The sequence below is a fragment of the Cynocephalus volans genome, chromosome 12 (assembly GCF_027409185.1).
Source record: "Cynocephalus volans isolate mCynVol1 chromosome 12, mCynVol1.pri, whole genome shotgun sequence".
Classification (NCBI taxonomy): domain Eukaryota; kingdom Metazoa; phylum Chordata; class Mammalia; order Dermoptera; family Cynocephalidae; genus Cynocephalus; species Cynocephalus volans.
The window spans coordinates 84,647,687-84,664,888 of record NC_084471.1 but is presented as its reverse complement, the minus strand read 5'-3'; the positions used below and the strand labels follow the sequence as shown (position 1 = coordinate 84,664,888).

Here is a 17,202-nt window from a genome sequence, read left to right as displayed (position 1 = left end):
TCCAGTTTTATATATTCTTTATAGCAAAAGAAGATATGCTGACAGATGTCTTCTTGAAATTTTGAGATCCTGCTATGGACCCCTCCTCTGTGCTCCCTTTCTTTTAGCACTCGCCATATTGTATTTAACAACCTATGTGTCTGTTGCCTCCCTTAGACTACAAGCAATTTTGTGAGATCAGGAACCATGTCTTATTCCTTTCTTGCCCACAGTTCCTGGCATAAAGTCTATCATGTAGAGTGAGCTCAATAAATATTGATTGAAATGAATTGTGTTGCCCATAAGCCATGGTGGTCTCACTCTGTCTTACCATTTTTTCTGCATTCAAAACTCCTGGAAGTACCAGAAACATCTTAAGTGACTTTGCATTTTAGAACTCCTGAAAATGTAATCTTTTATTATTTCTCTTCCCTTTCAGGAACCTCTTTCTAGAGCCATAAAAGAGAAAGGGAGGAATCATGTCCATGATTGCAGATTTCTATGGCAGCAAGTCTATTCTCATCACAGGGGCCACAGGCTTCATGGGCAAAGTGTTGATGGAGAAGCTGTTTCGCACCAGTCCTGACCTGAAAGTTATTTACATCCTTGTGAGACCCAAGGCTGGCCAGACACTCCAGCAGAGGCTTTTCCAGATCCTAAACAGTAAGGTATGCCTTATGGTAAGGGCTGCGTGTAACGGGCAATGCCTTAGGGCAGGATGACTCACTACAAGTTTCCCTTGTATCCCCAGACTGCAAGCAGGGACTGAAATATCCACGCAGGTAGAAGAAAGGAGATAAAACAATATAGCCATCAACTGGTTGTAGACATCTGTGGCATTTTCCCAAAAGAGGGGAAAGAGTGATTAAACTCAGTCCAGAGCAGTGGGGAGATCATCTATGTTCTGGAAACTACTGAGAATCAAAATACTGAAACTCCCAGAGTGGATGCTGCAGGCTTGAAATCTGTCGCGAATTCATCTGAACTCTTTACTTATTTTCTTCTCAATTTAAGGTTGTTTTTTCCCCCTAATTTTTAAATATTCATCTATTATATTCTATTCAGTTGCATATCTATAGATATGATTACTAAGTAGTCATGAAGTAATACTTTCAGCTGTCTAAACTCTACGAGGTTTACTGTTATATATTTTATCTGTGGAAACTTGATGTTTCTATTATCTCATAACTTCTTCTAAGGTAAAAACATTGGATATAAAATAATATATCAGTGAATGAGCATGTGGGTATCAAATCCTCCTCTCCCCTTCAAAAAAATATTATGCATACCCTTTCATGTTTTAATTTATAAATTTCAAGTCAGTAGGGGCTCTGGTTTCAAACATGTCTGGGTTGAAATTCTGGCTTATCAATTTGTTGTCACTTTACCCCTTAAACTCCAAATTTCCAATGTTTAAAATAGAAATGACAACAACTACTTCCCCCATGAATAAAGTGAAAAACTGTACATGTCTGGTTCATAGCACCCTTTGGAATGTACAGGGTCACTTAGTGTTGGCAAAAGGAAAATTTAAAGATTTTTTACAAAGTCACATTTCCAGTGTATAAGAAGGTTAACATCTAATAGATACATGTGTATCTGATAGCACAGTAAATTATAAACTGCTCAGAAACCCTGATGGTCAAATTGAGCTGCTGGCAACAGGATAAGATTTTGGTACAAATCATCATCCAGTGAATTTGAAAAGCCTCTCTTGTATCTCTTGACCTGACTTAGAGTATGACAAACAATAATCATAATAGGTAACATTTACTGGATACTTAGCACATGGTAGACACCATTCAAAGGGTTTTTCATACCTTACCTCGTTTATCTTTGCAACAATCCCATGAAGTAAGAACCATTAATATCCTAATTTTATAGAGGAGACCTGAAGTGTTAAAAATTAGGGGTAGTGTAGATTAGAGAAAACTAGACTTCATATGGAATATTTTCACTTTTTAAGTAAAATGTTGCAAAAATATTAAACTATTCTTCTTTTAATTAGAAGTCTAGGCACTATTCATTTTGTATGCTTCTATTTGACCACATATGTCAAAAGTGCTAATAAATTTAATTAATGCCTTTGTTATAAAACTAGATAGAGACTTAAGAAGAAATTTTTATCTCTCAATCTCTTGAACATTTTGGTGCTATAATAATTGTTCGCTTTTAAAGCACTCATTGATACATAGTTTAAATTGTTTTACTATAACAACAAAGTACCACTGAGGCAGAGGACAGACTTTTAATGACAAAAGAGAAATTATTTTTATTCTGAGGTTGAATTTAGAAGCCTGTGTAAAGGAAGGCTTAGTAAAGGTGGGTGGATGACACTGACTGCTTGCAGGAAGCTCGCTTGCAATGCTAGATACCATCAAGCTCTAGTTATCTCTGAACTGGAGCTGACCAGTTAATGGGTATGTTTGGATTACTGTGCACAAAGCTGTTTTATATTTCACATTAAAAAAAAAAAAAAAACATACAGGTAAATTCTACTTTGCCTTTGCAACTCATACATCAGCTTGGGTCTTCCTGCCCTGTAATAGAGTAATATGATTACACCCTCAATTCAAAGTCTCCTCCAAGATTGTTGAGAACTCTCAGGTGGCAAATTTTTCATGGTCACCTTTGTTCATGGAGCATCTTTCATTCCACATGGGCTCCACAGCAAGTTGATCCAGACTAGGTCAAGGCCCTTTTCTTCAGTTTTTATAAATTAGAATCAAACAACAAAGAGAGAGAACACTTACACAAGGCTAACTAGCATTCATAGGACCTTCCTTTACCTACAACAGATGACTTTTGAGGGCCATATCTTTTATAGGGAATCTGCCCTGTTCACTGAAATGTTCAGTGTTTATTTTTCTCTTCATTTTAAGTCTTCTGTTTATTATAACCTATGAGAAAATCAGGTCACTGAGTTTGTTAATTCCTTATGCTGAGTTTAATACATAAATTCTACATACCATTCCATGAACCTGGCTTTATGTTGGTGCAACAGATATGGGCTTTTGCCAACTATTTTCCTTTTTTGTTTTCTTTGGGTCTCACAGCTATGTTCTGGATGGTTAAGTTGCCAAAAGTCTAAACACTCAATAACAGGCTACTAGTCGGTTTAGTTCTTATATCTGTATTGGGAGGTAGCCCAGAGCAGTAGAAAAAGCAGTGGAGCTCTATATACTCTCTCCCCCGCAAATCAGAGAAATAGAGCTTAGTAGAGAGACCTTAGCCTAGTTGCCTAACCCAACTGTCCTGTTTTTTCTTATGTATGAAATGGATCTGGTAACAGTAGCTAGTTCACAGGGATTTGCAAAAATCAAAGGCGATCCTAAGTATAAAAATAATGTGTTGTACAATGTAAAGATTAGTTTTATTTTCGATAAGCTTTGATCTCTTTTACCCAGGCAGGTTTTTTCCTTCATTATCCCTAAAGGCAGACCCTCTAGATTGCCTGCATCAGTTTCAGACTCTTGTCAAAGATGTATACATCCTGCACTGTCTTTTCCACCAGTTATTCATTGTTCCATCAGAAACGAGGCTGTTTATATTATAATGTTTAATTTAAGAAGAAACACTTTTTGTAGGAAATAAGAGTGTAATTAGAAATCCAGAAGTAATCTTAATGGCCCCGTTTTCACCAGCCTATGACATAGGTGTTCACATTCACATGAATTGCTATACTATTAACTCTCCATTCTGTATGAGTTGGAGTAATGTGGGTGCTGAAACAATAACCTCCCCCCCAAAAAAATCAGCAGCTCAATACAAATGAAATTTAATTCTCAATCACAGTAAGTCTAATTAGTAGAAGGAATGGCACTGCACAGTCATTCAAGGATCCAGGCTGATGGAACGATTGTCATCATCTATACATGGCTTCCAAGCCATCTAAGTCTCTCTGGATGACAATATCCAGCTGGTGATGGGGAAAAGAGATATTGGTGATTATGTGGAGAGATTTTGTGGTCCAGGCCTGGAAGTGGTGCCCATCACTTCTGTCCATGTTGCACTCTTCAGAACTGTCTTGGGGCCACACCTAACTGCAAGGATAGCTGGAAAATGCACAGCTGTGTGTCCAAGAGAAAATAAAAACAGGATTATTGAGCAACTAATGAGGCTCTGCTATAGCCTTTTCTTCAGGTAACCAAATATCTGCCTCACTCTCTTTCCCACACATAGAAGACACTCATTCATACCTCCAAAGTCTCCTGACATAGTTGTATCCAGTTCAAAGGCCAGGATCCTAGGGAATAGACCATCTTCTCCATCAGGTTCAGATATGTCAGCTCCTGTTTTGGCAATCTTGGAACTACAAAGCCAGATTTTCTACCTCCCCAATATACTGTGGTAAAACAGAGGTAAGATAAGCACAATTTAGGAAAAAATAAAACTAAACAAAGAAACCTCCTATTCAAAAAAGGGAAGAATAGCATGTGAGCAGCAGTCCTGGGACTATAAACATTAGGAAATCCTGTATGAGAAGACTCCCTACCCTGGGGATAGGGAAATTCCTTGAACATTCTCTGAATCTACTTACTACTAGGAACCCTCTTTTCCAACATTTTTTTGTGGCCCATGGCTCCTCCGCTCTGGAAGCTTCTTCCTTGTTTCTTATCCCCTTTGAAGTGGCAATTAAGGAGTGTGCTGTTCTCGAGGTCTTTTACAGATTTCGTAACTCACTCTGCAAGAGTAAGGGTGGTAACCAATGGATGTTTTCAGATTTAAGGTCAGTCATTTCCTGATTCTGGGGCTGTGGAAGAAAAAAGAAATTCTTTTGTTCATGTACATGGTATGACACGTTGGCATAAGTAAAAGACATGAACAAAAGGATTAATAAAGAAGTGGAAGAAGGAGGGAGTATGTATTAGGTATGACATCATCTAAAAACTGAAAATTTGGAATGCAAATTAAACTTGTTCATTCAACAAATATTGGTTGAGTACTTCCTAATTATCAAGCACTATGCCAGATGAGGAGGACACAGAGACAACACATGAGAGTAATGACAATGGAAAGGATTTAGATTTAAAAATTGAACAGAAAAAAATTAGGTAATGAATGTGTTGTTGGTTTTGTCAAATCCAAAACAGTTGGGAAAATAGTGTAATGTTTGCCAAGCCTAAAACTCCTTTACTCTCACTGAGCCTTAAATTAGGAAAGCATTAAAACATACAGAATGACTACTAAATGAAAGTTTTATGGATGTATTCCTCTAAGTAATATCCCTATATTGAAAAGTTGATTATTGGTTGAGATGGTCACACATTTGGAAAAATCAACCTGAACTTTTCCTCACCTCCCCCAAATTCTAACCAAATAAAGTATGAAATAAGAACCCATCATGCTACGATACTTAGCAGGAATGAAGCCCATGATGATTGGGAATGTGAAGAGCAACAAAGAAGCGTTTGGTTTTTTTCTCTAATATTGCCCTCTTGTCATTTGAGAGCTTCGATCTCAGACAAACCTTCTAAAACCCATCCCTGTGCAGAGGTCATTCAGTGGTCTTGTCTGGGTCCAGGCCAAGTTTACTTCTATTGCATGGCTCCTCTCACCCTTCTTGGTTTTTACTCTGAAGAACTTTCCTGTCTTGGTTAGAGTTTCTTCTGGCAGGCCTCAGATTCTGCCAATATTTATTGAGTATCTCATGTGAATCAAGACCCAGTCTAGATTCTGCCATTTAACTTTAACTATTTTGACATAAAGAGAGTGATTTAGATATGGTCATAACTTATTCCTAAATAGGGCATGGTATGGATTTTAAGGATTATTTGTCTCCGGTCACACATAGTAATAAATGAATTCTAATGCACAGTAGTACTATAATGTTCCTACAGGTAGATAAATCATGTCAGGTATGTGTAGCTTTGAAATTTTTCTTTAAAACATGGGGAACAAAAGTTACCAGTTTGCCTTCAATTATCACTATGTCCCCAGGAAATGTAGTCAAGAGAACTTCCATTCTATCAAAATTCGTACATCTGCTTCATTCTTGTCCTTTCATGGTATACACAGTGGTCACGACTCAACTTCTCATTTTCCTGCTTGCACAGAGATACGATTAAATGGGAATGCTTTGGAAAGACAAAATTTTAAAAATTCATTGGCCATACTAAACTGGTACTCGAGAATCAGAAGAGATGATTAGTTTTCTTTCTTATGACTTTTCCTTAAGTATATTCAGAATACTTAAAGGGACATATCGATAGAGGGGAAAGGTACTGGAATTAATGGCAGATACTTGTGGACTTTCTCACAAAGATGACTAAGGTGGCATTCTCAGAAAACAACCAAAGACACAAAAATAATATGTAAATATATTTATTGTAGTATTATTTATAGTAACAAAAACTGTAACCAAGCTGAATGTTCTACAGTAGAGGAATGGTTAAATAAACAATAATGCATATACATGCAGGCATTAAAAATCATGTTCAATAAAACAGTAAATGACACAAGGAAATGTTTATAATATATTCAGTGCAAAAAAATATGCAAAACCGTATTCAATATAATCTCAACTAATGACCCTAAATGCCAATATGATCTTGGATTAATTTTATTTTTTGACATTTTCAGATTTTCAAATTATAATTATAATGACCATGTTACTTTTATGGTGAGGAAAAAAGCACCCTCTTTAATAAATAGTGAAAAAAAATAAAATATCAGTAATCTTTTACTTTCCAAGTTGTCCAAATACAATTACAATGAATGTTTTTCACTTTTACAGTGGGGGGGGGGAACCACCCACCTTTTAAAATAGCAAATAAATAAGGCAGCAAAGCATTCATGAATTTCCAAAATTATGTCATCGGATATAAATCCAGTTCATTTTTAGTTTTGAAACTGTTTATCAAAATTACATAGTTTGACTTTTTTATTAGAAATATGATTTGAAGTATTCCACATTGTTTTAGAAAATTATCTTTTAGTTTTTCACGAAATTTGAGGAGCTCTTAAGAAAAACACGCCAGATTTCATGTGTTGAAATATGAAGGTGCTCACCACAGACCAATGCTATTCAACTTGTGAGTCCCCGGGGTTCCCAGACTGGCCCCTTAGTCTCTTAATTATAAAAAATATGCTTACCTAATTATGAACCAACCAGATTTCCATTGCATTAAAAACAAATCTAGTTAGAGAAGTTGATAATTTTATCTATATTGCTATCTTGAATATGGCTTGGCTTAAAAAGACATGGATGGCGTTTCTCCACTATAACAGATAATAATTTGTGAATAAATCATTCAGCTGTGAAGTTCAAAGAAATGCTGAGATCATTTTCAGTCTTTAGTGTCTTAAAGATATGTTTCTTTTTACAACAATCATGTCCTATGTATATCAGTTTAGGATTATCTACTGTAAATAACTCCTTAAGAAAATATCAAGAAGATAAGAAGACAGTATTCATATCTGAAAAATAAAACCCCAACCAGTTGAAATTTATATTAAAAGTGATGTTGATATTTAAGAATTATTGTGAGCTCAGACTCTAAAAGATGTCACATTGAGAGGAAATCAAAAACGGTTGGGCTTTTCCTATTAAGCTATAGTATTAAGATAAAGGAAGGGTTGCAATGAAATTGTCCCAGACTTAGAATGTGTCATCTAAGAAAACCAGACAAAATTCAGGGTGTCCAGGGAGGGGCTATCCCATTCGATGTCACCAGGAAGTGGCTCTATAAACAAAGGCAGAGCTTGGCAGGTTGCTCTGAATACTTCAAGTCAGTTTCTCTGGAAAAATGTGAATTACTCAATAAGCCCTCAGTTGCCCCTGCAGTAAATCAACTTTGAAATGCAGTGGAGAGCTTTGGGTAATGAATCATGCAGGGTCCTCAATTCACCAAACATGATTAAAGACAATTAAAGATAACACACTTTTATGAAATAATTTATTGAATCGTTTTGAGACTATCACTGTTTGCTACCTCAGAGGTAAACCAATGCATTTAAACAAATTAGCTTTGAACTAAAAATATTAACTTTCAATTAAATAACACCTGCAAAGAACAGGCCAACAATTTGACGTTGTTAATTATTAAGAAGCACACAACAGAAGTGTTAATTTTATTTTATGAGTTCCTTGTTAATTTTCAAAGACTCTTTGGTAAGGGGGATAAAGCATTTTCATGCTTGGTGAAGGCTACCCTGTGTAAAAGCTGCTTGTTCTCAACTTCCAGAAATGAATTTCTGCTTGACATTAATGATTCTGTTAAACCTTTATATAAGGCAAAGGCAATTGGAAACAAAAGTTGCATTTAAACTCCCAAAGCCAGTTTTGTTCAATTACTGTTTTTTTAAAATTTTTGCTTAAGAAACTATCCACAAAAAAAAGAAAGAGACTTCTATAAATTTGGCTAGAAGAAATATAATCTTGCCGGTAATTTAAATTTCCCATGATTAACAAACACACACACACTTAAAAGAGTGTAACAGGTCTTCAGTTTGACAGTTATCTAACTCAGATCAGCTGAAGCATGTTCAACGTCTCCCCTGTTGACCATTTCCTTTCTTTTAAGAAAAAGAAAGAAATTGATTTGGTCCCAGGGATATATATAACAGTTTCAGAAACAGAAGTAATTTATTTTCTCGGTCTCTTTCTTACTTTCTTTTACAAAGCCATTCACTGGTTAATTCGGTCACTAGCAAGATTTCACATTTCTACCCTTCTTTTAAAATTTCTTCCAATCACATCAAGATTTTCCTTAAAAGCTTCAAATTGCTCATACCCATTTCATTCAAAAAGTCACCAAGCCATGGGATTCAACATGATTCCAGAATAAATTCAATTCTCAGAACTATTGGGATCACACGGTATAATCAGAAACCTTAGCATTACTCAACACACACAAATACAGTGCTCCCTCAGCATCTGCAGGGCATGGGTTCCAGGACACCCCCACATACTCCCCAGGGTACCAAAATCCCTGGATGCTCAAGTCCCTGATAGAAAGTGGCACTGTATTTGCACATATCCTGCTCACATCTTCTCCTCATCCTCTCCTCTCATACACTTTAAATCATCCCTAGGTTACTTATAATACCTAATACAATGTAAATGCTGTATAAATTATTATACTATTTTTTGTTTGTATTATTTTTTCATTCTTATACAGACTTTCCCTCAATTTATGATGGTTTGACTTAATGATTTTTCGATATTACAATGGTGCAAAAGCCACACACATTCAGTAAACTCCTTGACTGAGGATTGGGTTACATCTGGATAAACCCATCGTTAATTGAAAATATCCTAAGTGGAAAACGCACTTTCAACTTGCAATATTTTCAATTTATGATGGGCAGCACATAACCCAATCGTAAGTCAAGGAGCATCTGTGTTGTCGTCTTTTATTGTCATTTTAAAAAAATTTTTCAATTCACAGTTGGCTGAATCCATAAATGCGAAACCTGCTGATACACACAGCTGACTGTACACACACATTCCCACATAGCTTTCTGCTTATCAGCTTTTCCAAATGGAGTATTGTTGTGGAAGAGGAAAGGGGATTTTCCTATTATGGACCTACTAAGTGGCAGGACTATGCTAAGCATTATTTAATCCTCAGAAATCTCTGTGGTATGCCTTATTCCTATGTCACAATTAATTGAGAAATTAATCCAAGTTGTCATCTATTCAAGGTTATGTAACCTGTGCCAAGGAGGTGACACAGCCAGATCTGAATGTGGTTCTCTCATTTCTCAGCATGCTGTCCCTCCTGCACTGCACTGCCTCCCTTTAGCAAACTGCTTCCTTGGATGACAATATCATCAGGAAGGAGAAATTATTGCCTGCCACTTCTGGGTTAGCATCGTCACTTTTTCCATCCAGTAGCACGGATAATGCAGAGATGCCACCAATCCTGTTAGAGAGTAGAAATAATCTCAAGGTTGATCTCCATCTTCCTAGTCACTCTAGCTCCTTTCTTGCTCAGTTACTTATTGTCAAAGAAGAACTCTGGGAAACTGACCTTTAGTGTGGGGGTGAAAAATAGCAAGGTGATGAACTGAACATTGTTTTGCCTTTAGCACTTACTATAGATTCTTAAGCAAACTGAACTAACATTGTGTTAAATACAAAATTGTTTTTAAGAATAGCATGACATATCCTTAGTCACTAATTCTCCGAGATCACAGAATAAGTGATTGGTATTTCAGATAAATATGCAAATAAAGACATACTGGCCCAGAGAGGTAGGTAACTTTTCCCAGTCACACAGCTAATAAATGGTACAATCAGGATTCAAACTCAGTCCTTCATGACTCCAAAGAGCCTGAGATCTTTCCAATACACCAATGGTTCTCACCTTCAGTGTATATCAGAATCATGAGAGCACTTGTAAGAAATGGGCTGGCCAGTTAGCTCAGTTGCTTAGAGTGTGGGGCTGATAACACCGAGGTCCAGGGTTTGAACATTGTCCACCAGCTGCCAAAAAAAGAGAAAGTACAGATGCCCAAGCTTCAACTCAAAACTGTTGATTGAGAATCTCCAGGGTCAGGTCATCTGTTTTATTATTGTTTGTTTGTTTAAACAACCTCCCAAGCAACCCTGCTATATGTCAAAGTTTGATAACCACATTACGACACTATGCTGCCTTATGGTCTTATAGAAATGGTCCTCACTAAAGCAGTAAAAACTTCTAGATTAATCCTCTACATCTTGTGGGAGTTACTATGGAACTAGCAAAATCCTAGTATTTTGTAAATTTTTGTGTATCTGAATATTGGGTATAATTTTTTTTGCTTTAGTTTAGATGCTCTTATTTGTGTTTAATTGTACTCAGACTAGAGCTAACTTAGAATCCATTGTTTTGTTTTTACTCTGCACTAAAAATTCTTTAATAAATGTTACAATCTCTCTTTCACTTTGGAACACCAGATATTCCTCAGAGATTGCCCTTTAGTTTAAGAGGGCTTACTTTTTTTGTGTGCAAAATAAATATATTAAGCAAATTTGGGGGGTTATTGAAACTAAACAATTTTCAGCAGTCCCTGCTTACCCACGGTTTTGCTCTCCACAGTTTCAGTTACCTATGGTGCAGTATGACAAGAAGTTTTGAGAGAGAGAGAGGTAGACCACATTCACATAACTTTTACTACAGTATATTGTTATAATTGTTCTATTTTATTATTAGTTATTGTTGTTAATCTCTTACTGTGCCTAATTTACAAATTTAACTTTATCACAGGTACGTATGTATAGGAAAAAACAGTACAGTCTGCAATTTCAGGCATACACTGGGTTCTTGGAACACATCCCCTCTTGGATATGGGAGGATGACTGTAGTTATATTTGAAGAGAGAACTGGGTAAAATGAATAAAGATCAAAGACTTTCATGATTAGGAAAGATACAATTACCTTTAATGATCCCCAGGAAGTAGAGACTAAACCTCCTGCGGATACTTACAAAGTGAGGTCATGTGGATAACTAGTTGACTGTAGGAATCCAAGTTCAGGGCTTCTACATTGTTTCAAAAGCATTATATAAATGCAGCCCCTACCCCTCACCCAATTCCTGCTTCAAATTAAAATGCAGTCTTAGTATTTGCCTATAAAAGTCATACCCAAGGAATTTATTGAAACCAAGAAATTTCTCTTCCTCAGTCTGCTGAATTTTTTTTACTTAGGGTTTGCAAAGTTTCTCTCTTGCCTCTGGGCTACAAGTAACTATTCCTGTAAATAGAATGGTCTCTTGTGTTTAAAAACAAATTAAGATAAATACTTGCCTGTGTAACGTCAAATCAATGCAGCACTCCTAAACTTTCCCAGAGGAATTCATAGCATACAAAATGTTTAGATTGCCTCCCAGCTGTTATCTTTCATTGACCACAGAAATGTATTCTACTCTTGTCAAGAACAAGCTTTCATAAAATGGAAAAGCAGCAATCCCTCTGCTTGAGTTTTGATGATGTCTAGTAGTCATTCAACCCTTTACCTTCTCAGTCCTAAGCCATGAAGTAGAGAATATATATATTTATGTCATGAGTACCTTCAGTCAATAATTGTACAGTATACACATGTATGGAAATTCACTGTATCCCACAAATAAGTGCAAATACATGTTTTTTAAAAAAGAGAAAGAACATGATAACCTCTTAGAATTTAAAATAATTTTAGTAAGCTCTTTTGATGCAATTTTTGAAATTATGTTTTTTCTACTTATTTTTATGCCATGTATTTTTTCTTACCTTTAATTAATGTCTCATATTAGCAAAAGAAAACTTCCAGAAGAGCTGGTGTCTATCCAGAATCCATTTACCCCATTTCATCTTGTCCTTCAGTTTCATCATTGTTACCAAGAAAAAGAGGGTCTGGTCTGGGCAATTTGAGTTCCCACTGGCAGTTAATATAGAAGATAAATGGAACACTCTGTGTCCTCTTTCAGCAGTACCTATGTGCTATATTTCATCACACCAATACAGAACAGCCAGTAACCAATCAATTTCAGGAATCAAGCTCCCATTCATAGTTATTACTATTGTTACAGGAATTAATTTCAATTCAACAAGCAAAATTTGAATCTTTTCAACGAACCATATACTGTCAAGCATGAAGAAATGAATAAGAATCAAGAAGTTTACAAACTAGAGGGAGAAATATAAGACCCGAATTTAAGAATAGACATGAATTTTCAGCTGTGTTTCCCCAAGTATGGTACCTGTACCACCAGACCCATCTGTGGAGGTGGTTAAGGAAAAAACCTGGGACACACACCAAATTACAGAGTCAGGATCTCCGAAGGTGGAGTAAGGAAGTAATTTTTAACTAGGTTCCCTGATTTTTTTTTTTTTTATGCCCACAGTGTAAATCACTGATATGAATGCTGTGGACAATTATAAAAGGAAATGAATCATACGCAATGGTTCATCTGCAGTTGTACATGTTAACATTCAAACTAGAGAAATTTTCATCATTTGCAAGCGCTAAAATCAAAGGGGAACTTGATGTGAAATGCAAACTCCTGGGTATGCCCCAGTATGGGATGGAGCCCAGAAATCTACAGTTTTTTAATATGCATACTAGTGATTCCAAAGCAGTTCACTTGGTAGATAACACTTAGAAAAGTGCTGGCCAAAATTATTGGGATGTTGGATGGCCATTGGCTATCATCTCTAGCACTCTATAGGATGTGGCAACATTCAGAGAGTACTATTTTGTTAGCAGCTGTAGCACTGTGGTGAGATTCCTAACAAAGCAAGTCGTATTAGGGGTGGCTGATTTAGTAACATGGGATCCCCATTTAGCACTGTGTTTGAAGTTTAGCACTGCATACAGCCATTTTATTGATTTATTTCAACTGACTATAATCAACTACTGTCTAGATCAGAAAATTTACAATACATAGTAGAATTAGTATATTACATAGTACAATTTTTAGACATGCCCTCTCATTTGAAAATACAAATCAATAGAATAATGTTTACCAATCTATGTACTATCTATTGATTTTTATTTTCAAATGAGAGGGCATATCTGAATGAACATAGTACAATTTAAAAATTATACTATAGAATAATGGTTACCAGATGCAGGGGGTGGGGGTTGGGGGAAGAGAAGGAAATGTAATGGACTAAGGGGTACAAAGCTATGCTATCTACCCTCAGTGAATCATTGTTCAATATATACATGTATTGAAACAACGTACTGTAGCTCACAAATACGTACAAGTAAATGTTAAAATATTTTGAATAAAGAAAGAACATAGATTGGAACATTATTTCCTAAAATGGTAATCTCCTAAAATAGTAATGCTGTAAATGTGGTATCTCGGTGCTGTTCGACATTGCACAGGTTGTCTGAAAGTACAATATGGTGTAACAGTAAAGCCACAAAAACCAAAGGCAAAAGAAAATGTATGTGAGGCAGCTTATATCATTTATAAGGAATCCCATCACTAGAAGGGTGGATGTTGAAGTCATCCCCCGCTTCTTGCTGTCCAGAATCCAGAAGTCATCACAGGCCAAAGCCAAAGAGTCCAAAGGGCCCTAAATAAATTTCCAGTGAATAAAATCTACCATGCAGACTCGAAAAGAACCTTCTACAAATTCAGTTATTATAAAAGGGGCAAACTGTACAAATTTTAGATAAACTTATCAAAAAAATATCTAACTTATGTTTGTTGTACAATTAACATGAACTGTCAAGAAGGGAAACATTTGGCTGTGAAAGCAAACATTCAGCATGTTTACAATGGATCACGATTAGAACAGTTCAAGATCTTCTTTGGAGGAGCTAGTATGACCTCTTTGTTGAGAATGTGCCTAGGACAATTTATCAGCCTTTTCAATCCCAGATGTCGAGAAAGCATGGAGGATTGACCTAACTTCCAAGTTATTTTCAGAATTGCAGTAACACCCCTGAAAAGGCGGACCCTACAGTGCAAAAAAATGGTAGCTCAGAGCCAGAAGTATGTGAACTTGCCAAGCCACTAAGTGGACTTGATTCCCTTCTCTAGTCATCTTCATTGAATTCCCAGGTGGCCTCTGAACATAGTCTTGTCTGACAAAAATGAGACATGATTTCACTGACTACCTGACATCAACTTTTATTATCCAGTAAAAAAGCCCAGGGTAGATCTCTAACAGAAAGAAACAGCCTGCTACTAAAGATCAAGGCACAGATGAAAGCATTGTTTTAGGGTTAAGGAGGAGAGAATTCTCTCTGCTACTATATTATGATTAAAATCACAGACTAATTTTCTCTGCTCTTAACCTTTCTAAATGCGTACTATACTTTTCTTCTCCTCCCTGTTAACATGCCATACCTATACTACAGTAAAATTCCATTTTGTCAAAGTAGGTTGGAACCAAGATCATTTTATTAAGATTGTATTTTCTAAGAAAATAGAAAATACCAATTAAATCTAAGAATTTCTGCGTGGAGGGGAAAGTAGAGAATTCATTTTATCTGAATAATTGAAATAAAACCTGAAACTGCCGGTGCTCTTCCCTTTTCCCTTTATAAATAAAATAGAATATTAAAAAAATCAATTAAAATTCTATAAAAAATGCATGAACTCATGTAACTCTTTTACTAGACAATAATTACCATTTATATTAGAATGAGATTACATAAAATTTTTACTTGTTTCTCCCAATAGAAATTTGCTTGGTTTGTTATTTTCTAATTATGTTTGTGCTGCTAACATCTTGTTAATCTGGGCCTGTTAACCAAGTTGTTGGTAACATTGCCAGTAATTTGTAAAGGCTGTGTAAAGGCTGATAATTTTGAACTGAAAAAAGTTAATTCCCAGCAAAAAATGGAAACTATCACCATTTATAAAAATGAAACTGCCTTAACGGGGAAAAGAGGATAAAAGAAGGATGTGGATGACTTACTGTCATTCCTTTGCCCTGCAGGAAAAGTTTAAAATACATACACACCTTACTGGTTATTGGAACTGACTTTTTCAAATGTTTCTCCCGTTGACTGCATTGCCTGAAGTAAACCAGATGGCTCTTTAGTAGATGCCTTCTTTGAGTGATATGACAACTGAAACCAGTTTTTAGGAACTATATTGGAATGCGTCAGTGCAAACAATGTGATGATGATCTTTTTATATTGCTCTATATTTATGTTTCAGCTGTTTGAGAAAGTCAAAGAAGTTTGTCCAAATGTGCACGAGAAGATCAGAGCTATTTATGCAGATCTCAATCAGAGTGACCTTGCCATCAGCAAGGAAGACATGGAGGAACTTCTGTCTTGTACAAACATTATCTTCCACTGTGCAGCTACTGTACGCTTTGATGACCCTCTGAGGTACATACATTCCCATTTCCCTCCCATGGCTTGAATACGTGTGTGTGCATGTGCACATGTACGTTTACTTTCTTCATGGTTTCTGTAAAAACAAAACAAAACAAAGAAAATCAAAGAAGCAAAACTTCTCCAAAATCCCACCAGCTGGGGATAACCATTTAATACTGTGGAGAATATCCATTCCAACATTTTTTTTATGTACCTATGATTATATAGATATATGTTCGATTTTACCAAAAAAAAGGCATCCAGTTGAGAATGCTGTTTTGTAACGTGCTCAATAATATTTTTGGATATCTCTCATTGTCAATATTCTATTATAATTTGTAATGACTACATGACATTCCATTGTATATGTGTATAATTACTCATCCAGTTCTGTTTTTGGTGAACATTTGGTTGTTCTAATTTTTTACCCCTATGAACAACTCTGCAATGAACATCTCTGTGTATAAATTTTTTTACCCCTGTGTTTGCTCTCTTGGGGTAAATTCCCTGTGTTTGCTCTCTGGGGGTAAATTCCCAGAAAGTAGAACTGTCAGATAAATGTCAGGTGTGCCCAGGTTATGAACAGTTTACATTTTTATGTATAATGCTAAATTGCTCTCCAAAAAGATGGTGTCAATTTACACTGTCCCTGTGCACATGAATGGTTATTTCTTACATTCACAACAATACAAATTATAATTATTTAATTATTTTTAATATTGACTATATGATAGTGGAAATGGTATTACATGTTCTGATTCTTATTTCTTTGATGATTAGAAAGACTGACAATGCTTAAATGCTGACTGGCATTTTACTATTTTGTGAAATGCCTATTCGTGTTATTTTCCTATTTTTCTACTGAAACATTTTTTATTATTAATTTTAAGACTATTTGGAAGATTCGGCATATTAACTTTTTGTCCTTATAAGCCTCAAAATATTTTAACAATGTTTTTCTCTTTCAACTCTATTATATATGCAGTTACTCATAATTTCTTCTAGTATTGCTATGGTTTCACTTTTACATTTAAATCTTTGATCTATTTAAGATTTATTCAGCTATAAAGAGGAAAATTCTGCAAAGAGTGATGTAGGTGTGAAAGTAAAATTGCTTTTTTTTTTTCCTAACAGATGGTTAGTTCCTAAACATTTATTAAATGATTTATTTTCACTCTATTTGAAATGAAACTCATATAAGAAATTTATAAATGAAACTCTTAAAATTTCCAATTTTTAAATTCTTTATTTTGTTCCATCAATTAGGCTTTTTCTGCCATTTCTCATTTAATTACTGTAATTTTTATTATATTAGGGTAAGTACTCCCACAGCACTCTTCTTTTTATAAAATTTTCCTAACTATTCTAACCTGCTTATTCTTAAGTAAATTTAGAATAATTTTGCCAAGCTTTTAAAAATTGGGGGAATTTGATTAGGATTACCTTGTATATGTAGATTAATTTAGAA

At 35.5% G+C, this 17,202-nt stretch overlaps 1 protein-coding gene across 1 annotated transcript in view; it reads left to right on the top strand.

Moving 5' to 3' along the window:
• Positions 1-433: 433 nt before the first annotated feature.
• FAR2 (fatty acyl-CoA reductase 2) overlaps positions 434-17,202 on the top strand; it is a 52,862-nt gene continuing 36,093 nt past the window's right edge. The window contains exons 1-2 of the mRNA XM_063075446.1: positions 434-647; positions 15,571-15,746. Of these exons, the coding sequence (XP_062931516.1) occupies positions 459-647; positions 15,571-15,746 (365 nt within the window). The 5' untranslated portion in view covers positions 434-458. The remainder of the gene's footprint in view (positions 648-15,570; positions 15,747-17,202) is intronic.